At 32.1% G+C, this 24,469-nt stretch overlaps 2 protein-coding genes and 1 pseudogene across 5 annotated transcripts; 1 reads left to right on the forward strand and 2 right to left on the reverse strand.

The window, feature by feature from the left end:
• Positions 1–5,547: 5,547 nt before the first annotated feature.
• On the reverse strand, positions 5,548–7,279 carry LOC112027524 (citrate-binding protein-like; annotated as a pseudogene).
• Positions 7,280–10,805: 3,526 nt separating this feature from the next.
• Positions 10,806–14,106, forward strand: LOC136068264 (uncharacterized). 4 transcript variants are annotated; one of them, XM_065775195.1, is made up of 6 exons: positions 10,806–10,993; positions 11,102–11,169; positions 11,769–11,798; positions 11,899–11,998; positions 12,377–12,447; positions 13,775–14,106. In XM_065775195.1, the coding sequence occupies exons 2-6, from the start codon at positions 11,122–11,124 to the stop codon at positions 13,811–13,813; spliced, it is 288 nt and encodes a 95-aa protein (XP_065631267.1). In that variant the 5' UTR covers positions 10,806–10,993; positions 11,102–11,121; the 3' UTR covers positions 13,814–14,106. The 4 variants fall into 4 exon arrangements, 3 of the variants coding, with proteins under 3 accessions (XP_065631267.1, XP_065631265.1, XP_065631266.1); XR_010629650.1 differs by having other exon boundaries at positions 10,809–10,993; positions 11,608–11,798; positions 13,786–14,106; XM_065775193.1 differs by having other exon boundaries at positions 10,810–10,993; positions 13,786–14,106.
• Positions 14,107–17,138: 3,032 nt separating this feature from the next.
• LOC112027513 (probable cinnamyl alcohol dehydrogenase 9) lies at positions 17,139–24,046 on the reverse strand. Its single transcript, XM_065775196.1, has 5 exons — positions 23,842–24,046; positions 22,812–22,925; positions 18,487–19,000; positions 18,012–18,165; positions 17,139–17,578 (listed from the first exon to the last, which is right to left on the reverse strand). The coding sequence occupies exons 1-5, from the start codon at positions 23,937–23,939 to the stop codon at positions 17,379–17,381; spliced, it is 1,080 nt and encodes a 359-aa protein (XP_065631268.1). The 5' UTR covers positions 23,940–24,046; the 3' UTR covers positions 17,139–17,378.
• Positions 24,047–24,469: the final 423 nt, after the last annotated feature.

Genomic DNA, 24,469 nt, shown 5'->3' on the forward strand with positions numbered 1-24,469 from the left:
TCTTGTAGGAGATTAAAATCATTCAACTAATCATACAAATAAGAAAATCCAAAAATTAATTGGAGCATGGTTTTTGAAGTATTAAATAAGTCAAAAACATGTGAGTAAGGGTGTTCACCAAACCACATAAATCACACTAAAACCACCCGCAAAATGACATAATCGCACCGCACCATACCGCATGGTGCAATGCAATTTGCGGTTTTATAATAAGAAAACCGCACCGCATTGCATATTCTCTATATATTAATATATTTATTTATTTTTAATATTAAATATATTATTAACAGTTTAATAACCCTAGTTCTCCAAAAAAAAAAAAAAAATTTTGATAATCCTATCAAGTGTTGACTAGGAAAGTTAGCCCAAAATAAAGCAAAACTAGCTCAATAGTTTAAAACTTGACCAAAAATAAAGGGAAAAAAAAATTAGTTTTGGGCTGGGTAGGAAAAGACCAAAATTTGAAAAATATATTGACTTCATACCGTTCAAACCACATCTTATACATAACACCGCACATGTGACCGCAAAAATAAGACGCGGTGCAGTTATGGTTTTAGCTAAACCACACCGCAAAGTTTAGTGCTAAAATCAACACAAAACCGCGTTGCACTGCACCGCACCACGGACACCCCTACATGTGAGAATAAAAAAGGAAGTAAGAAATTCTTTCAAGTCAAAATTGGAAAAATACTGATATGGAAATATCCTACACTTGTTTGGTATTTTTACCACAACTTCTTGTAAAGATGTATGGTTGATCTGATTCTTGCAACCACAAAAAGAAGACTCGAAGATCTACAACTTTTTAGTTTATGACAAATTCCAAAAAAATCGTTTTGAAGGTCAAAAGTGGGCTAGAATTTGACAACAAATAAAATTATGAAAATCAAGGGATTCCCATCCTAAATTTGCGAGATTTTCTCCTTTTCTTTTGGAGGGAGCTGAGGTTATTTGGGGGGGGGGGGGGTGGGGGGGGGGGGGACCCTAGAACGTTTTTCATCTTTTGTTTGTTTTTTTATTTATTTATTAAATGTTTAGCATTGTTTTTATAGATTTCTTTTGCATAACTATGTGTGGTTAAATCTTTATCTAGAGTTAGAGGTGAAACCTAATATTTTTATCACGTGTTCTTGGGATTATCTATGTGCTTTCTATGGATTGATGATTAAATTTCGAGATTGATTTACCATTTGGAATCATTGCATGTTGACAAGTTTTTAAGATTTAATATGATTTTTATTTATATCAAATGTTTGAACTCCTTGATTTGTTATGATTTAATATATTGAATGCTTAATCTCTCCTGTAACATGCCAATTGAATGATTTTCTCAATCACTTAGGGCACATTTGGTATACTGTAATAGACACTGTAATGTAATTAATATTCTTATGACATAACTATTCGGTTGTTTTGCTATATTTTTATTATAATGAATAGTTATTCCTTATGAATAGCTATTCTTCAAAATGATGAATAACTATTCCCTATCAAAAGTACTGAATATCTATTCCTTCACCTTATATAATAACTTTTTAAAAAAATTTCCTAAAAAGCCATTAGTTGCCACATATTCAAAAGGAAAGAAAGTAAATTTTCCTTGTTGTTAATTATTAGCTCTATTTTGAACACCCTAAAATAAGTGTATTTTAGTAAATTTGACTTAAAAATGATTTAATTATACCTTCTTTTTATACTCTACTAAATTGTGGATGCATATTCATGATTCTATTTCTAAATGGTCACCAAACTAATGAATAGTAATACTTATTACATTCCAACTTAATGTATTTCTTGTAATACTTATTCCTATTCTCATGTAATAATCATTACAGTGTACTAAATGTACCCTTATATTCAATTTACTTAATACCTTGTTTGAGTACTTTATTGTTTTATCTTCTGATTAGGAGAGTTGGCTCTCTACCCTAATTGAGATAAAAATAATCGAAGTTCATATGGTAAAATATTCGGTGGATCCTTGAATCCCAAGTATTTTCTCTTAGATTTATTTTGCTATTTTTAATTGTAGTTTCAATATTATCTTGCTCTATCTGTGGGTGGAGAGACAAACAGACAACTATTTTTATTTACTACTTAATAATAGAGGTTTTTACATTAGTGTCAGTCATTCCCTTTGGATTGACTTCAGACTCATAGAGATATTATTACTTGTGAAAAATTTGCACTTGAGTTTGCATTATTTCATTCGCAACATAAATGTTTGAGTTGGGTGCCCTTGTTGAGTTGTTGTAGTCCCATGTCTAAAGGACTATTTAATTTAATTCGTACGTTGAAAAAGAATTATTGTGAATTTAGGGAATTCATAGTATTAGCAAAAATTATTTATAAAATTTAAAATAATGTCAAATTTTATTTTGATAAATAATTAATTTAAAATATATTAAAAACAATTATTTTATATATTCTCATTTGTTTATAGTATTTCTTAACATTGAATGAGTAAGAGTTTTATTTTTCAAAATATATATATTTTCATTTCGTTGAAGGCTATATATTTTTTCATTTTTGAATTCTAAAAACTTTTTGATTCTTGTTTAGGACCCACCCGAGCTTAATTCCGACCCTGTTTGCAAGTACACACTCCCCAGCCAAGTGCCATTTTGGCGCACAAAATTTCCCGCTTCAATTTCTCATTTGTATGTTTAAAATATTTTTTTAGATTTGAATCTTGATGCCATTAGATGTAAAGATTAAACTTTAAAGCATGAAACTATATCCCCTACTACCACTATGCATCCTTGGCGTTATAATCACTTGATAAATATAAGTTCTTAAAGAATAAGGCAAAGATCGGGGTTCAAGTCTTTAGGCAAAAGTTCCACACACATATGCTTATATTAAGCTAAAATGTAATTCTATTTGAAATGAGTTTAAGTTACATCTGAGTTACACATTTTTTAAGCCTTACATTTCCAAAAAATCTAATGGTCAAAAAGAAAACATCATCATTCTTAATGTCATTAAATGTTTACCTAATTAATAGAGTATCTTTATTATCTCTCTCCTTATTAAATATTTTTATGTGTCTTCTTTTTCTCTCTCCAATTTCTAATGCTTACCTAATTGATTTGCAACATGATCTATAGAGGCAACATTTATCTTATAAAGTTAAGTTCTTAACACATTCTTCTCAAAATTTAAAAAAATTAAAATTAAAATTAAAATTGTGCGTCATGTGTAACAGCCATCTTTTGTGCCTGCCCAGATCAGCTTAACCTTAGGCTTCCTCCAACTCAAAGGGATCTGTTGAATAACCTCTGCTTTTTCAGGCCAAAAAAATTTCCTTAACTATTGCACTCTTCGATCATTTAGCATCACAGTAGGTTATTGAATTTTAAATCTTAATTACCAAAAACGTTGTTTACTTGTGGTGATAAAAGTAAAAAATAATGGTAGAAGTTGAGAACTTGACATAATCACATAGAACAAATTTAAATAATAAAATTTTTAAAATCTAGATGGACAGAAGAAATAATGAACCCGCACTCTATATGAAACAACAAAAAAAAAGAAGAAGCAATACATATAGAGTAAAGAATGAACGCTTTGCAGCTCCTGGTGAATATCTTCCTAAAAAAGATGAGGAAAGCGATAAAGGTTTTATTGAGTGGAGAAAAAAAAAAAAAGACAAAGCATAGAAAGTGAAGAGAGAAAAAGGAGACACGGAAATATTTAATAAGGAGAAAGATAATGAGAATGCTATTAATTACGTAAGTATTTAATGATGTAAAGAATGATGATGTTTTCTTTTTAACCGTTAGATCTTTTAAAAATCTATGGTTTAAACAAGGTGTATCTTTTGTAAAATTACACTAAATATAACATGAACTCATCTTGTTCCATCTCAAATAATAATAAAAAATTATATCACCTACCAACTCTTTTGTCATCATTCATTTGGTTAAATCGTGTACATTTGCTCATCTCCAGAAAGATAAAGTGTGTAATATACTCCTAAAGATTGGAGGTCTTTTGATTGTTTGCTCCTCTATTAGAAATATGCCAATGTGTCTGTTAATTAATTGTCATCTAAACTTGCAACATTTGTTTAGTTGGTCTAATCAAACGATGCCACACCATTTTTATTAGTTCATATAAATTAAATAGCCTTAAAAACATATTATCACATCATGTTGATTGGCAAAAAGGTCCAATTCAAAACTTTATTATGGTACTTAATGTATTATTTTCATCCTCGATTCATCAGCCATCATCCATTGCTCATCATAATCATTGTGTATATAGAATCAAAATTCATCATCTAGCAAGAAGCAAAATTATATAATTTATTTAATTCCAGCAAACTCTTATTAAATACATGTCACAAACATAATCAATGATTAACTTAAAAACTTTGATCAACGATGCACGCTTTTTTTCCAGTCTTTTTTTCAAGTTACATTACTCTCATACTAGAAGAGAAAGTAACAATGTTGTTCATAATCTTAATCTAGTTAGACATGCGTTAAATGTTTTAGATTTATGTGTGTGGATGGAAGATGTTCATGTCCAGTTATTTCTGTTTTACTAGCTGATTTAGCTAGATTATCTTAATAAAAACTTCTACATCTTTTGTCTAAAAAAAGAAGAAGTTAATAAAGTAATTTAATAATTTAACACAAAATATGTAATTTGTGCAACCCTTCCTTCAGTTCCTTGGTTGCTTAAGCTCTCTCTCACTTATTAGACTTTTCCATTTACACATTTAACATATCTTTTAGATTAGATGCCATTAAACGTCAAGATACAACTTTCAAAAATCATGTAAATGTCACCTAGCAACTCTTTAATTTGTTATCATTCATTTCATTTGGTTACATTATGTACATTTGCTAATTTTTTATAATGTAGTTTCTCTGATCAATTAGGATAAGGAGCTTTGTCCTTATCCAAGCTGCCTCACTAGTAATTAGGAGGTAATCTGGGTTAGAGCGGTGGGAGCGAACTTGGGCCCAGCAGAGGTCCATACCGATATAAGTATGTGAAACAAAACCTTCAATGTGTAAATTAAAATTTACCAAATTTTCCAATCAACATCCTAATTTGAGATTAGTTTACAATTCTCACCCTAAAATCCAAATTCACGTTTAAATTAACAAATTATTGAGCGAAGTAATATTTAATAAGGTGTTTAGAGTGAAGATTAGACAAATTTTCATAATTCATTAATATGTTAATTGTAATATATTGATTTATATGATAAGGTGGACATTGCAAATTTATCTTGAATTGAAGTAGTGATTATCTATATCTCTAAAATATTTTTATTTTTTATATTAATAATTCAATAATTGGAGTGAAGAGATCTGAACTCGAGGTACAACAAGTTGAGCTACAAAATTTTTAGTTAAAATGTTTTTAATTCCAAACAAAAAGGGAGAGAAAATTATTCTGGGAGAAATAGCCTGGTGATAAGTCAAAGTACATTATTCATTATGTTCCTTCTTGCTTTGCTAGCTAGAAATGCAGGTCATTTCCTCACATCAAGGAAAACAAATTGCCACAATCTTGCACCCAAAATCAGTCACATTTTCTTAAAACTTTGAGGTGTTTCCAACGAGACTCCATGTAATAGGAGTCATTAAATTGTGCATAGACGCCACATTTGAAGGCATGAGATGTGCCCGCACGACCTTTTGCCTCCAATTTGAGATATCCATCAATGTAAACCTTCAGTTTTGCAGCATCAACGTCATGGATAACATTTAGCTTGAACCACCGTTGTAAATGTTTGGCACTAGGACTGGACCCGTGCTGTAGTACACCAGAGACCCATTGTACACTAAGCATTAGTGTGGTGGCTCGAGGAGGAGTTGCTCCAAATACTTGCATAATGTTCACACCTGATGTCCCATTTGGAACATATCCATGTCCTTCAAATTGCCAAATTCCAGACGCATAACCCTAGTAATTAGCATAAATTAGTATTCTTGTTTCTAAGGAATGAAGGGTGCTGGGAAACAGGAAACTCAATCCAAATCTATGGCATGTGAACAACAAAAAAAGAAATAGCAAAAGAAATCAAAGCAAAAGCTCAAAAACATGTGTGTGTGTGTGTGTTAGATTGTTAGGTTCTAAAGATTTAGGATTAAATGTTTAGATTCTTATTTTGTTTTTGTTGGCAAACCGAGAACAAAAACATGTCTAGATTAGATGCTAGACATTGCTCAAGATTGTACAAATCAAGCTTCAAGAACATTCAAGCTGCAGAAAGGAGAGTTCAAGTTCAGTGAAGCTCGACCAATCGAAAATTAGATCCGACCAATCAAAAATTGCAGTAAATCAGATTCTGCATATTTTGAATCAAGCCCAAGCCCACGAAAACGTTTAGGGTTTCAGTCCAACACTCCTAAGTATAAAAGGAAAACCCTAACTACGTTTTGAAGACTTTTGGAAGACTTGTGAGTTATTTTTGTGAGATTTGAGAGTTTCTGTAACCTTCTAACACTACAAGTGTCTACTGAAATAAGATCTACAATTAAGTGCTAGTGGAATCTAATTGCTACTACAAGATCAACAACTAATAATCTAAACTTTTGAGTGGGATCTAATTACAAGACCTACAACTAATAATCTAATTGCTACTACAAGATCAACAACTAATCCACAGGTTTTTACCTTGAGACGGTTTATATCATTGGTTTTCCTAGGTGATCATATTTGTGTGTTATAGTTTTATTATGGTGGTTACAATAGATTTTTTTTATTATATAATATCATAATTACAATTGAAGAAGAGTGGTTTGAATCATGGAAATTTTTGTTGAAAATACCAGGAGGTGTTAATTGAGTTACAAATTAAGTTCTTGATATGTATATATCACTCTATTACTTAGGGTATTTTGTAAAAAAAAAAAAATGAAAGCAAGGAAACAAAGAAAAGAAAGATTAATTAAATATTGAACCAAACAAAATTGGGTTTAAGGGAAATTGAGAATTCTGCATGGTATAACGTATATACTTACCTGTATGGCAATCTCAGTACGAGGTTTAGTTTGACTGGTAGGAAAGTGAGGTTTGTCTGTTGAGAAACCCAGCATTTGTGCACTCCATGTATGAAACTATAACGCTGGTTTAAAGGCACATCATAGGGCCTCTGAATGTGATAGTATGATAGATTTAGCGGTAGGGAAACAAAACCTAAAGTAGTATCAACAGGTTTCACAGCCAAGGCATTGATTGTAATGATAAGTTGAGGAATGATCAAGTAGGAAAAGGCTAGTAGTACTAGTGATTGAAAGAAAGAAGCCATGTATAATGTATTCTTTCGAAGGAAGAAAGGGGAGCGTACTGAAGTAGGTGATTTTGGGAATGTTAAAATTGCTTGAACATGCTAGCTACATAAAAATACTTTCCAAGCCCAAGGAAATATTGAGAACCACCAAGGAAAGATTGTAGCTACTTCTTGTACTTTTGAATGTGACTCGATTGTAGTTTTTTTCTTCTCAGAAAATTGAGGCCATGATATAAAATACTAAAAGCAGTTAGGGGAAACAAAATTTAAGACAAATGAGACGAGACATGAAAATTGATGGCAAACTGGAGTAGGTGATATTGATACCATACAACGTCCAATAACAACGAAGAGAGAGAGAGAGAGAGAGAGAGAGAGAGAGAGTATTCTCAATTTAATCAAATAGTGATCACTAAGAGAAAAACGAGCTATTGTGACGGGCCTATTGCAGCGGGTGCGAAAACGGACGCTATATGTCGCCTATTGCAGTGTTCTATATGCCCGCCGCAATATATACTCCTTTTGCGGTGGGATGGATTGTTGCAATAGACCTATAAATTTCCCAGCCCCAAAATTTTGCCCTATTTTTGTTGCCTTCCAACTTAAAGAACAAATGGTAAATTACATCCGATTGGCATGAAAATTGGCATGCATGTTAAGAACATATAGAATATGTAATCCAACGGTTGGATTTTCCAAATACGAATTCAATAATAATTTATTGGTTGGTGTAACATTTTTTAGAGTTACATTAGGTGTAACTTGAACCCAACCCTATATTTCTTAATTCAATGTGAATTTTGACAAATCTATCATTAGATTACATTACCTTCACATATTTTTCATGCTTACAAAATATTAAGGTGATCAAAGATTAATAGGCACGTCATCAATCAATTGTTTAAATTTAAGGTTTTGTAATTTAAAATAACGCATAAAAGATGAGTTTAAAGATCAAATGGTAAATTACATCTGATTGGCATGAAAATTGGCATGCATGTTAAGAACATATAGAAAATGTAATCCAATGGTTGGATTTTCAAAATATGAATTCAATAATAAGTTATTAGTTGGTGTAATATTTTTTAGAGTTACATTAGCTGTAACTTGAACCTAACCATATATTTCTTAATTCAATGTGAATTTTGACAAATCTACCATTAGATTGCATTATTTTTATATATTTTTCATTCTCACAAAATTTCAAAGTGATCAAAGATTAATAGTCACGTCATCAATCAATTGTTTAAATTTAAGTTTTTGTAATTTAAAATAACGCATAAAAGATGAGTTTAAAGATCAAATGGTAAATTACGTCCGATTGGCATGAAAAATGGCATGCATGTTAAGAACATATAAAACATGTAATCAAACGGTTGGATTTTTAAAATACAAATTCAATAATAAGTTATTGGTTGGTGTAACATTTTTTAGAGTTACATTATGTGTAACTTGAACCCAACCCTATATTTCTTAATTCAATGTGAATTTTGACAAATCTATCATTAGATTACATTACCTTCACATATTTTTCATGCTTACAAAATTTTAAGGTGATCAAAGATTAATAGGCACGTCATCAATCAATTGTTCAAATTTAAGGTTTTGTAATTTAAAAAAACGCATAAAAGATGAGTTTAAAAATCAAATGGTAAATTACATCCGATTGGCATGAAAATTGGCATGCATGTTAAGAACATATAGAAAATGTGATCCAATGGTTGGACTTTCAAAATATGAATTCAACAATAAGTTATTGGTTGGTGTAACATTTTTTAGAGTTACATTAGGTATAACTTGAACCTAACCATATATTTCTTAATTCAATGTGAATTTTGACAAATCTACCGTTAGATTACATTATCTTCATATATTTTTCATTCTTACAAAATTTTAATGTGATCAAAGATTAATAGGCACGTCATCAATCAATTGTTTAAATTTAAGGTTTTGTAATTTAAAATAACGCATAAAAGATGAGTTTAAAGATCAAATCTTAAATTACATCCGATTGGCATGAAAAAATTTTTTTAATTAGACCTCACATTAGATTTTTTTTTTTTTTTTATATAAGAAAAAGGACTCACTTTAGGTTTCAATACAAAGAAAAAGAAAAAAGAAAGACTCACATAAAAAATAAAAATAAAAAAACTTTAGGATAAAGGAAAAAAGGGAGAGACTTTTGTTAGGACTCTCTCACTATTTAATTTTTAAAAAGACTACAAGTTAGAATTTTGTTTTTTTTTTTTAAAGGACTCTTGATGTAACTCTAAAAAATGTTACACCAACTAATAACTTATTGTTGAATTCATATTTTGAAAATCCAACCGTTGGTTCACATTTTCTATATGTTCTTAACATGCATGCCAATTTTCATGCAATCGAATGTAATATACCATTTGATTTTAAACTATCTTTTATGCATTATTTTAAACTATAAAAACTTAATTTAAACAATTGATTGATGATTGCTATTAATCTTTGATCACCTTGAAATTTTGTAAGCATGAAAAATATATGAAGATAATTAATCTAAGGTAGAATTTGTCAAAATTCATATGAATTAAGAAATATAGGGTTGGGTTCAAGTTACACTATGTAACTCTAAAAAATGTTACACCAACAATAACTTATTTTGAATTCATATTTTGAAAATCCAACCATTGGATACATTTTCTATATGTTCTTAACATGCATCCAATTTTCATGCCAATCGGATGTAATTTACCATTTGATCTTAAAATCATCTTTTATGCTTATTTTAAATTACAAAAACTTAATTTAAACAATTGATTGATGACTGTGCTATTAATCTTTGATCACATTAAAATTTTGTAAGATGAAAATTATGAAGATAATGTAATCTAACGGTAGATTTGTCAAAATTCAATTGAATNTCAAATGGTATATTACATTCGATTGACATGAAAATTGGCATGCATGTTAAGAACATATAGAAAATGTGAACCAACGGTTGGATTTTCAAAATATGAATTCAACAATAAGTTATTAGTTGGTGTAACATTTTTTAGAGTTACATCAAGAGTCCTTTAAAAAAAAAAAACAAAAATTCTAACTTGTAGTCTTTTTAAAAATTAAATAGTGAGAGAGTCCTAACAAAAGTCTCTCCCTTTTTTCCTTTATCCTAAAGTTTTTTTATTTTTATTTTTTATGTGAGTCTTTCTTTTTTCTTTTTCTTTGTATTGAAACCTAAAGTGAGTCCTTTTTCTTATATAAAAAAAAAAAAAAAATCTAATGTGAGGTCTAATTAAAAAAAATTATAATTATTTTTTTAATCTTAATTCTAATGTAAGTCAAAAATTTCAGTTTTATATTATATATGGATAATAACAATGAACAACTAAAGCGTATGTTGCCTTAGTGTTTAACACGCGTGCCATGCATATTTTTCAAGGTCCCGTCCATGGTTCTAACTTCCATGACTGTCTTTTTTTTTTCTTCTTCTTCTACATTTTTTTTTTTCATTCTTAAAGTTACTCTTATCAAAACTATGTCGTTTTGGTTCTATTTAAAACTAAACACAAAAAACCCTACACATCTCTTTCTCATTCAGCCGCCCTCCTCATTCCATGACTCTCTCTCTCTCTCTCTCTCTCTCTCTCTCTCTTTCTCTGTGGGAAATTTTTTGTGCTTCGTTGTTGCGAAATTTCATGGTTTTCAAAAATTCAAAACCCTAGAAAATTCAACGAGCGAAGCCGCTCAGTCGTGCAGGTTCATTCACTCATTACTCATATATCGATCTATAAGCTATGCAAAAAATGTTCCTCTATTTTTGATTTTTTGACAATTCGTTTTTATTGTTTCGATTGGTTAATCAAGGTTTCACCAAGTCGCTAGCCATGACTGTGCTCTCTAAGATCGGTTACAAGAGCTTTTTCGCCGCCACGGTTAGTATTATACACTATTACTATTTATTTTATTTATTTGGATTGATTCTGTAGCCACTTCTGTTCATTGCTAGGGAATCTGACTATTCTTTTCTCGGAAATCTTTGGGTATTATTATATTTATATGATTAATTAATTGATTTTCGCTATTTTAGCATTTTGAAAGTGATTCTAATTAGATTACAATTATTACAATATGTATATATTCATTCAAAGGAGTTTAAAAAATTATTTGTTCTTATCTAATTGAATTCTTTTTAATAAAGCTTAGCATCTTTTTTTATTTTTAATTTTTAAATTGAATTCTTTTTTTTCACTTTCTCTCTGGTGCTCTTCGTCTCTTCTCTTTGTCACTTTCTCTTTTCCCCTTTGTTTCCCTTTCTCTATGCCTGACTGCCTCTCGAGTTTGTGGGTCTCTGTGGTGCTGGGTGTGGCTAGGCTGCAGTGGTTTTTCGTGGATCATGGATCTCTGCGGTGGGAAGGCCAACGACTACACGGACTCTATACCAACAAGGATTTTTGCATCTCTATTCGCATCTCTACAAGGAGTGAGATTAAACCTTTTAAATTATTCATTGATCTCCTTATAAATTTAATAGGTGGTTGTATCATTTGAAGATATAGATGTGGTATGTGCTCTCTCGCTCTCTATCAATTTACACACTTGACCACCTCGTTGAATGATATGTAATGCTAAGTTATGAATTTTTTATTTTTATTTTTATGAAGATACGAAGGAGTCAGCATGCATTCATTAATCCTGCTATTACAATTATACTTCACATGGGTGCTGGTGGACATGGTGTACCTCCTTTGGGAAGTCCTAATGGTTAGTAATTGTTTTTGAATGCTTGAAGGGTTTTTATTATATATCTTTCTTGAAGTTAAGATGTACAAATCTTGTGCTTGACATGAAAGTAACTTTTCGTGATAATTTTTCTTTTTGTTTGAATGGCACGATTATGTTTTTATAATGATGCAGTGGGCTTAGATATATTGTGTAGGTAGTATCAAATTAAAATGTGGTGCTAGAATGGTGCATCCATTGAAAAGCATTATGTTGATATTTCTATCATTTCTTAAATTTCCTTCACCATCTATAATTAATGGGTCTCAAGGAAAAGTCAAAGTCCTCTAAAGTTAAAATCTTTGCTATTGGCCGCTCTATCTCAACTTTTCTGATGGTTTTTAAATGATGAATCTATAGGTCTACTTGCTTCTTTTGTAACTTGGATTAGCCAAATGCCACAAATTGTTCTAGAGTCGGAAATCCCAAAGGTATTGACACAAAACCCAATCTTTATCTTCTTTTTACAAGAATGCTTGATTTTTTTTTAATAAAAATTTTATTTACCACTTTATTGGCATACACTTTCACAACTCAAAAAATTGTGTAAAGAAAAACTATACTGGTTTTATAGTGAGAAAAAGTGATAAGAATAATTGCATGCACTTTTTTTTTTTTTTTTTTTTGTGTTTGAATCTCATTGGTTTGTGAGTAGTGGAAAAAAAAAAGTAGATCAATTTGGAAGTTACAGCAATTTGTATACAATTACCAGAAAGAATAAGATAAAAATTATGATCATAGAATAACTTAGAAATAATGTGCAAAACTCTCAAAATTTTTGTGAGTTCCACTTATTAAAATAAGAAATAAAAACATTTTGAATAGGTAATGTGAAATGCAATTTGCATATTATTGCAAACAAATCATTATAGATAACCAATTAACCATGCATGTAGGACCATATGTACCAATTTATTTATTTATTTTTTGCTGTATTATGTTGCATTTTGTTTATTGTTGTGCTCCTAAGTTCATTTCATCACCTAACTTGAGTTGTTCACAACTTATTTTTGCTTGGAGCTGAGCTTAGTTAGGAAAACAAATTTGGAAATTTTATTTAGGAATAAGTTTTAGGAACTTGTAACTTGGAAAAATTTTGGGATATGTACCTGTCCTTTAAAATCCTTCTACCATTCTCAATTGGGATATTATGCAAATAAGCCAAGACTCTAGAGAGCTTGCGGCTTCTAGGAGCAGTGATTGGATTAGATTTTTCTGGGTTAGGAGGTGCTTTAACACCTTGAGTTTCCAAGTTATTCTTTTTAGTATTTGGTTTGCTAGGGTAGCACGTATCCATTGTATCTTCTATTTTGCCATTTTCTCTAACTATTCTCACATTTTTTAAAGAAGTAAACAAAATTCTCATAAAAAGTTATCTAATCTCTAATATAGGATGAATGGCATTTTATGAAGACTTGAACTTTTTACTTTTCATTAATAATTGTGTCTTTAGAACCAAGACACTTGTTAAGGACATGAAGAGCCTATGTCATGCTACATGCTAGTGGTGTTGCAGTGGAGAAATAGCTGATAAAATTAAATGAAGAAGCCCAACTAAATACATAGAACCATGTCAAGTCCCAAACAAAATCATGGAAAAATCCTAACAGGCTTGATGAGTTAACATTTATATGCACTTGTTGAGTAATCTTGGTTTGTATGCACTTATTGAATGAGCAAGATGAAAAGTCCTAAATCTCTAAGATTTTCTTGTCATTCTATTCGATCTATTTATATGCACTTATTGAATAATCTTAGTTTGTATGTAGGATGTTCCTCTGGTCCAACAATCTCTAGCTCTCCAAAAATCATCAGTTGCATCTCATCAACCAAGCAACTTATAAGTTTTATGTTGATGTTCGAGGACTTTTTGTGTACAAAGAACTACATTTGAACAACCGCATTTCTTGCAAGTGTTGGAGGATATGTTTAAACACTTTGAAACTTTGATTTTAGTATTAGCTTAATTTAAGCAGTTGTTTTATTCAAAGTATCACATCTTTTTTTGTTAATCTTAAGATGGTGGTTATAAACAATGTTATGTATTTGATAATATATTTCTATGTTAATATTACGTTAGTTTCATGACATTTGTGGTGTTGTTAATTAGTTATTTTTGTGGCATTGTGTTAGTAAAGCTAAAACTATTACAGGTTCTTTGTAACAGGTCTGTGAACCATTTATTTATTAGTAAATAGTGGTTTTTAAACCCACTAGAAAAAAAAAATACCTATAGTGGCTGTCAAAAGCACTGCTAAAGGTGCACATTTTATGTTTTAAATGAATCCCTATATCGGCGCTTGTCGCCCACCGCTAAAGGTTGAAACATATAGCGACGCCGTCTACCCGCCGCTAAAAGTCAATGCCACAAATTCTAAACATGTATGGCGGCGGTTTTATGCCTGCCACAATAAACCTTCACCCGCAGCTAAAAGGTACATATATAGCGGCACTTTTTGCGACCGCTGTAATTGACCTATAGCAGCACTGCAACACTGACGGGACGGCCCGCCGCTATAGGTCAAATGTACCTTTAGCGGCGCTTTTTTGGGCTTTAGCGGCACTTTTGGCCCCACCGCAATAGCCCATTTTTCTTGTAGTGGGACATTCATATATGTCCAATTTGTTAGTATATTATTAGAATATTCTAGAAATTTTCTAGAATTTGTTATGGTTAAATTAGCTTGCCTTGACTCACTCTTTCCTTTCTCTCTAATGTGTATATATATTAATTGTACCCTTTGTAACACAAAATAAATATATGATTATCTTTCGTATTCCATTCCATTCTGTAAAGATGTGATTTGCAACTATATTTTATGTAGACTTTAATTAATTAGGTGTCAAATTTGATTGTAATTTTGTTCAATCATTTCCCTCTATTTTTGTGAAATTTAATGTAAGGGTTGTGTGTGAGATAATTTAGTGAAGAATTTGTGAAGATGAGGATTTTGCGACTACCTCGTGATTGCTGACCCATGAAACCACATGAGGAGCATGTGCTAGAATTTGAAGAAAACTTGACAGACTAGATTTCACGAGTCATTCATAACTCAGGCCAAGTCGTGAGTGAACCGCAAAACTCTCTACCTAATTATTTTTTAGTGTGTCTTTTCTCATTCCTTTACCAACACTATGTAAACCTTCATTACCCATGAAATATAAGATGCTAAAGGAGTATTTACAAGAAACTTTTGAGAGAGAAAACCCTAGCCAAACACTTGAGAGTTAGAAATTGTTTACCTACAATCCTCTACATCATTTCTCTAGAGTTTCAATTTACTTCTACCTTTCTATCTACACATCCTTGAGAGGTTCTTAACCCAAACACTTGCCTCACCCATTCTGAGTGTTGAGAGAAGTTTTGGTGCCTATGGAAAGCATTGGAAGAAGCCATTAAGTGGCAGATGCAATCAGGCAGAATTGCGGGATTCGGATAACTAGTGAAGATAAGACTCCAAAAAGTCCGTTGGTAGTAGGAGCTTGGAGGGCTCAAGTACATTGGGTAGATTAGGCATGGATGGTATTTTTGATATTCGTGTACTCCAACTTATTCATTAGTGAATCGATTTCGGCTTGGAGGGCCGCAGAGAGATTTTTCGCCAAGTACTTCAGTTTCCTCTTCGATAACATGTCTCGGTATTATCTTGTGTTTCCATCTCTCTTCCTTACTCTTTAAACTTTACATTTATCGCTTATTGTACTTGCTTACGGCTTAGAGTAGTGTTCCGGTTTATTGCACTTTATTTACTCTTGTTCTGCACTTAAATAAGTTAGAGTAAAAGCAATTAAACTGTAATTTAAAATTGGGGGTCTAAACAAGCATTAGTGTTTTCATCCTAATTGAACTTTTACTTTCAACACAAAAATAAGAACTACCATTTTTGTTGTCTTTGATAGAATTTGAGAAGCCCATTGCCGACCATCACATGAATTAGCCACCATCAACCTCCAATTGGCCTAGCATTACCAATAATCAGCCAGACATGCAGATTAGATTGTTTGAGTGTTTGTGGTGTGGACATATATTGAGTCCCACATCAGGTATTTAGGTAGATCTTGGATTTAATAAGTTCTAATTGTAACTTAACTAGTTCTTTTAAGATTTTAGTGTAGATGTAGCTCTACATTCTCAACTTCCTCCTTAAGCATATGGCAATTGTTTATGTATCTCCTTCACGGTCTTCTAATGGCCAATCGATCTTGTACACTTATATTTGGAATCTTGTGCATCTTTCGATCTTATTCACTCTTATATCTCTTAATATTTGGAAGCCTGCACAAATTCCCACTATGGGTGATGCTTGCTACTTCAATGTTTTTGTTGACGATGTTTCGCATTACATATGTATTAGGCCTTCGGCTCACGTGTTTGTCTTTTGATAGATTGAGTCCACAAAATAAAATACTAAAAGCAGTTAGAGGAAATAAAGTTTTAACACATGAGACATGAAAATTGATTGCAACTGGAGCAGGTGAAGTAGATGCCAAAAAGAGAGACGCGGGAGGTATTTTCAATTTAACCAAATGGGCATATTCATACACGTCCAAATACAACAACCTTTCATATTGACAAAATACATTATAATTTTCGAACGCTCCTCTGATGTTCTTTTCATACCTCCTATGAGACAAACTTTCACAGTTTAAGCATGACATGGCTAGAAATCATTGAGGTGGACCAGGCAAGGTCTAATTAGAAAGGGTTGATTCACTGAGTTTTGTTCGAATAGATCCACCAAACTCTTGGAAAAGTTTTTCTATCAAGAACTTGTATATATGGTGCCAATAATCATACTATATTATATAAACTTTGCGAGAAAGAAAACGAATATATGATCAACATTTACAGCTAAACTTTGGTACAATTTCTTAGGTGTTACTTTACCTTCTCCAATTGAATTTTTGTTTTGAGAAAGTTCTCCAATTGAATTTAACAAAACAGTCTATCAAAAATTTATCCATGTGGTTCACGGTCAAATTTAGTTTGGGGACTTTAAATGCACCATTTAGAGAACTGTATCTAAGTTTTATCTATGTAATAATGACACAAAAATTAACAGCAGCTAAATATATTAATAATAAAATAAATAAAGAAAACCAATGCAGGCCACTAGCAGTGTGAAAAACAAAGCACATTGACAGCCAGTTAAATTTCATTCGCAATATGAATAGGTGAAATAGATACCATAAAGCATAGCGTTGAATTACTTAACCAAAGAGGACACCGATGTGTCCAAGATAACAAAATTTCATGATTCCCCTGCCTTAAACTTCCATAACACTAAATTATTGATTCTAAACTTATAGAAATATCCAGGAGTCAATTCTCGAGAAGGCTAGCAGCCAAGGCATAATTAATCTACTGTGACAAGGAGTTAGCCACATCAATTACAAACCGATACTTCACATCAGATTTGGCAAGCCTTTCCATAGCCGTGTTGATGTCTCCCATTTTGATCAGCTCAATGTCTGCGGTAATACCATGCTTTGCACAGAAGTCTAGCATCTCTTGTGTCTCTTTAATCCCTCCTATATCACTTCCTCCAACAAGTTTACGCCCTGCAAAAGCAAAATGTTAAAAACAAGATTGATCCAAGGCAATTGTCAAACCCAGGTTGTTGTACTGAACTGTTTTTGCTTGATGCTTAATGAAATTTCTCATTTGTCCAAAAAAAAATTGTCAAACCCAAAAGGGGAACAATCCATTTAAAGTTCTCATAAATGAAAAAGCAATTGTCAAACTTAGGTACAAATCCTTAGTTGCTATACCTTAGGTTCTCCAATCTAATTCAACCATGTGGTTACATTGACCAATGAACCACAAAGTTGAATTCAATTGTCCTTGAAAAAGATAACACCATCTTTTCTACATTGCTCAATACAACCATGAAGTTGAATTCAATTGGAGAACCTAAGTTATGCCACTTAAGGAACTGTACCTATGTTCTATCCTTCTTATTAGTGCTGGCATTGAGGGCTTGTTGTGGCTTACCCATAGCTAAAGGAAAGATGGGCAGCTCGAGGGGCTTCTCAGGCAAACCCACAGTGATCAGCTTCCCATTCAGCTTCAGCAGACTAATCAGAGGAGCCAGAGGGTGAACTGCAGACACTGTGTCAATGATGTAATCCATAGTATTGATTGCTGCCTGCAAAGTGAAAGCATAAAAGAAAAGTATATTAAGAATAATTAATTCTCATACAATTCTAACATGTGGATTATTGGGACATGTTTATTATTGTGCAACAATAAGATCATCATAATGACATCAATTTGCAGACAACTTCAAAAGGGGCCTTAAGCTATCGCAACAGCTTAAGCTAAATACTTGAAACCAGGTATCAATCCACACCGTCATCAAAGTTGGACTACCCCCTTGTGCAGCCTAACCTCTTGATCCAAACTCATAAGAACCTAGACAAACTTTGATTTCCTTTTAACTTTTAACTTTTCAGGTTAATCAGCATACCTTCATTTTTGCAGGGTCACTGGAAACAAGAAATGAATCAGCCCCAAGCCTATTGATTGCCTCCTCCTCCTTTTTTGGGGAACTGCTAATGACAGTAACTATCAACCCAAAGGCCTTACCAATTTTCACTGCAACATGGCCAAGACCACCAAGTCCTGCAACACCCAAATGCTTGCCAGGCTCAGTAATTCCATAATATTTCATTGGGCTGTATACTGTGATCCCAGCACAGAGAAGTGGAGCCCCAGCATCAGAGGGTAAGTTTTCAGGAAAGCGTAGCACATAGTGCTCATCAACAACCACAATGTCAGAATAACCACCATAAGTCTTTGTCCCATCTTGAGAATAAGAGTTATAGGTTAAAATCATTTGAGGGCAGTAATTCTCCAAATCCTGTTGGCAACTCTCACATCTCTTGCAGGATTCCACTAGGACACCAACTCCAACTCGGTCACCCACTTTGAATTTCTTCACATTCTTCCCAGTTTTGGTTACAGTACCAACAATTTCATGCCTGCAAAATAACAAGTAAATATCTTATATATATAAAGGTTCCTCCAACATGCACTGCCAAAATTTCTCCTATTTTACTACTTGTTTGTCCAAAACTGATTACACTTTGGCAAGTGCAGCAGTGTGTGTGTGTGTGCACTTGCAAGCACTGAATACTAAAAAGAAAAGCCACAAGTCAAGTTCCGAAATGGCATTTAACATGAATAAAACTTTTTAATGGATTAATTTTCAATCTAGCAGCTTAGGGAACACATCAATACATAACTCCGAAAAGTTTTTACACCAGAGACAATTCTATCATATGTTTAATGGATGGGTGTGCCAAACTCACCTAGACTATCAGCTTTGTTCAGAGCCAAATACATTTGACTTTTAAAGTGAAAGAATGGGAAAGAATTGTTATCTTTTTCTTTTTTCTATAAACTATTTGGGAACTATGGAAATGTATGGATCAAAGATGTGTATCTGTTATGATAGTGGAAGCCCTGATACCAATTTATTGGAATTTGGGGCTAGTGGAAGCGCATTCACACAAACAAGAAATAAAAACATCCACAAAAGACAACAATATTTAACATAACTATGTGAACTCTATGCCTTCATCCATGGACAATGCCAACCAAAAATATGTTCCAAGAAAACCCAAACCAGGTAAAAACTCAGGGTTTCAATAATGTGTTTTTTCTTGTTTTTCACTGTCATTTAAAAAAAAACAGTAGAACATTTACTCAATGATATTTGGCTTGGCTGATTCATGGAAAACATCTTCCAGTAAATAATATCAGTTGGTTGCCAATTGTTTAAAGAAAACATAAAGAAGGTTTCTGGACACTAGAATGAATAGATAATATAAACTAAAGGTCAAAGCTGGCATTATGAAATAATGTTGGATGGTAAATTGATAAAGTTGGTAGCCTGCTAAAAATACTTAAACCCATTACAACAAATCACAGAAAATATGGCTTAAGAAAAAAGAAGAAGCAAATAGTAGCATCCAATCCTTAGAAAATGGCATGCATTCTATTGATGATTAGAGAATATTGCTCATCTACCACCCAAATGCAAACCCTCAGCTGCCAAGCATTGAGTCAAATAACAAGCCAACAAGTATCCTAATTCACGCCTTGGCAAAATAAACTTCTAGAGTTTGTACAGAATCTCTCAGGTTGCAGAGAAAATGTTCCAAGAACTTTATGAATGAAAAAATTTCCAGAATTTGACTGGAGATTTTAGTAGTTCCCTTGCTATTCAGAACAAGTGCCTGCAGCCACCTATAAAGACCTCAAAAAAGTGATATGGTGGGCGGTAGTATCAAGGCTAGATGATTGGGTACTCAAACATGACCAACCAAGTAGTAAACCCAATGAAGAGATGGCTTTCCTGGATTGGTGGAAATATTATAGTGGAAAATGCCACCATGAGTCTCGCTTTGTATTGGATACAAAGGGCATTGCTCTAGAGCTGGTTCTTCAGAATTGGCATGTGCATCATTTCAGCAGAGGAATGATGTAAAAAGTACTGGAATTGATCACTGTCAGATTGCGAAAGCATTTAGAATGCTCTTGCTAACCAGGTGGCTTGTAATGGAATGATGTAAAGGTTGGTTAAACATATGAATTTGCAAAAGCAATTTTGTTAACACAACCTGGGTAGACTTTTTGAATTTGGTTTAAGAATTTCACAGCGTAACACTGGATCATAGTACTGGCTACAGTACATCCTATCATTTTCTCCTGTAGACACAATAGGTTGCATTGTAGCATAACAACCTAGGTAGATTAAAAAGGGGGCAATCAAAGCAGTTTATGGACGCAAATTGACAATTTATCACACTTCATAATTCAACCACACTACTAAACTCAAAAGCAGTGCATTGCTGCATCGCACAGAGAACAAGTAATTACTACTCTCCATTAGGAATTCATTTATAGTCACATTTTCTATTATTTTATTTATGCAAGCAAATGTAATTTATGGTATTGCCATGCACTGGCTACTCCACCAGATTTTGTTGAAGTGATGTAGCTATAATCAATAAAGAGCAAAATGTATAAACAAAATAAACCTTCCAAAAAATAACATTTAACTCTTTCTAGATGGCTAATGGTTAATAACACCATGCATAACCTCCTCCACATGGCAAAATTGGACCAATCTGATAACCCAAAGAAAAATACCCAACCTGAACAATAAATTTTTTGATTCAAAGCAAAAATGGTTGACCCAACAAGACCAACCAGTGCCCGACCTGTTTTTAAAAATGTTTTAGAAAAAGTCTCGGAGTATACACCCTTGATAATGCCAGCGCTCATTCCCCAGTTACGCATTATATTGAGAACAGGTCTATTGTTTCCTTATTTAATGTTAGTCTTTCTTAGCAATCTGGATGGATACAAAACAGGTGCCCTAGCAAACCACCATACAGTAGAATATGAATTTAGTGTGCTTTTATTCAAAAATGAGAAGTTGGGATTTTTGCACCATATTTTTTTATTATTTTGATTGAATTACAAAGATATGGCGAAGTGTAGATCAATGTGTCGATTTTACAGGTAAACTACTGCAAGTAACCACTTTCTTTGCTTTGCTTAATTTTCTTATATAAATAAAATAAATATAAAACACTGCATGGTCCTTTGCATAGGGCACCCAGTTTTTCATTAACATTGTTTGTGAAGAAGAACATGTACTTCCGTTTAATTCTAGCAAATAATTTCACCAACACTTACTTCTTGACAATGTAAAAGGGGCATCAAAAGGAAGAGACCTATTATTTTTGTTGTGTTGTACTTCCAAATTAGTGTTAATGTGTTATGGGATGTAATCTATAGAAGATTGGTTTAGAATTGCCATGTTCTTTCATTAAAATGTGATTTAATTTAATCTCTTGAAATTTAATGGCTTTTTCAGGCTAGTATCTACTGATATGATGATGAAATTCTTTGGAAACTAATATCAAATTTATATTTCATCAAGGCTCATACTCATCCAGATAAGGGATGAATCAATGTCAAGTTTCAACGAAATTTTAACAAGAAATAAACAACTTTTTGGCTCATTGTTTTAACTTTCATAGAATTTAATAACAACATAAAATTCAAGAATGAGATTTCATTAAATTCTAACAGAAACATGCATGAATTATTATTATACGTGGTAACCATGTACAAATAAAATTATCTATCTCAAATCAATTGGGACAAATATAATTTTGGTTAGCAATGTTGTGATTTGTAAACTCCAACATTAGACATCATAAATCATAAATAAGTTACATGAAAACTACTCTATCCCCCCCCCCTTAGACATCATAAATCATAAATAAGTTACATGAAAACTACGCTATCCAAAAAAAAAAAAAGTTACATGAAACCTACACAACCAAAAGATACATGTAAAACACTAAAATCTGTTTTAGCTCTTAAACTGATTTAAGTATTTATCGTAATTTTTTGCTACCCATCCATGGTGGATGGGGGTTTGGATTTTTTAGAACCCTATCTTTACATGTACATTAGTATTAGCTCTGTATACTGAATAATACCTTCTACTTAACCAAAGTACCTTTTTTTTTTTTACCTTCATGAAGTAGTCCTTTAGAAGTCAAATTTACATCCCTGTAAAACAATCTAACTATTCTCAAATAACCCATATAAAAAATACAAATAAGTCCAATTTCATACAGAAAATTTTCCACCACAGACCACTGTCAAGCACACTGGAAAAGTAACATACAATGCATCATCCCCTAAACTGTGAATTGACAAACATCTAAAGAAAAATCACGGTTTTTTGTGAGATATGTATCATACCCGGGAACAACAGGATACATTGTGAACCCCCACTCATTCTTGACATTGTGCAAGTCAGAGTGGCAAACCCCACAGTAAAGTATTTTTATTGTGACATCACCATCTCCAGTTTCCCTGCCAATAATGCAAAAAAAAAAAAATAAATAACCAGCTCAAGTAAGTAAATAATAAAACTAGCACTATTACCAACTCTATCTTAAATTATCCATCCTTAAACTAAATAAACAAACATTAAACCAAGAAAGTCATTTGCCATTAAACCAAGGGTATTCTAGTTATTAAACCGGTCTTCTTTTAGTCTCTGTTTGTTTTCTACTATTGTTTTTTTAATTCCCCCAACAATATGACCATAGGACAAAATACAAAAGATGAAAAGTCTAAGTCTGGGACCAGATGAAAATAAAATAAAACTGCTACAAATAGAGCTGTCAATTGTCATAGGATCGTAAAGCACAAAGTCAGCTAAAAAACAAATTTTAGTCCCTCAACCTTATATATATATATATATATATATTATTGTGTTAACCATTCTTTTCAATGATTAGACAAATCCATGTCTTACTTTATGTTTTTTTTTTTTTTTTTTTTTTTTTTTTTTTTTTTTTTTTTTTTTTTTTTTTTTTTTTTTTTTTTTTTAATGTTAAAAAGAAATCAAACTGAGGCTTAGCAATATTATATACACAAAACACAAGATGCACATCAGCTCCAGAGTTTTTTGTTGATGTTATTGTAAAGGAGCAAACCCAGCTAGCTATTGTGTAATCTCTCTCTTGTTATCAATATATTGTCTATGCGGATTATCAAAAGAAATCTACGTATCATATATGCAATACAAAAAAGATGGCTTAAATGGTTCATGGATATCTGAAATACTGCATGGCAATAAAAACCCAGTACCCAGAGTAAGAAAAGATTTCATTTTTTTTTTTTTTTTTATAAATATTTTTTCTCATTATGAGAAAATGGAAATGAATTTACAAAAAAGAACCAAAAATAAGAAGAAGAAAAACAAAAACAAAAACAAAGCTACCTTCTGGAGAAATGAAATGGGGAAAGAAGCCCAGAAGAATCTTTTGCAGCCCAACCAAAAGCCTTTTGTGGGTGTTCTTCTTCTGGTGATTTTGCCATTCTCTCCTTCCTATCCACTCAAGCTTTCCTTTTGATCCTGTTTTCCAGTCTCACCAATGACTTGTGCTCTAACAATAATGCACTGAGCTTATATATAGAAATAAGAGCCGAAAAGAAAGAGTCTGAAAAAAGAAAATATATATATTAATTTCCTAATGCAACAGCATTTATATTTATCCGGCGTCTGTTGCGGGTGAATTCAGATTATTCCTGGCGTCCAGATTCAATGTGAGTTCTAGAAATTACATTTCTAAGAATATAATTATTTTTATATTTGATTTATTCTTAGAAATTTTAAATGAATTATTTATTTTTTTCATTCTATTTTTAGATTTGAATGTGAACTATCAAGTCATTTTAAAAAAATGATTAAAATTATCAATTTATAAAAAATACAATTTCCTTTAAGCTTGGAAACCTAGATTCCTATTTATTTTAAAGAGAATCTACATTCCTACTTAGAGGAGTTTAAGGGGGGAATCCAGATTTCCCTGACATCTGATTCCCTAGTATAATTTGTAACCAAACAT

This window comes from Quercus suber, unplaced genomic scaffold (genome assembly GCF_002906115.3).
Source record: "Quercus suber isolate HL8 unplaced genomic scaffold, Cork oak 2.0 scaffold_106, whole genome shotgun sequence".
In the NCBI taxonomy this organism is placed as follows: Eukaryota; Viridiplantae; Streptophyta; class Magnoliopsida; order Fagales; family Fagaceae; genus Quercus; species Quercus suber.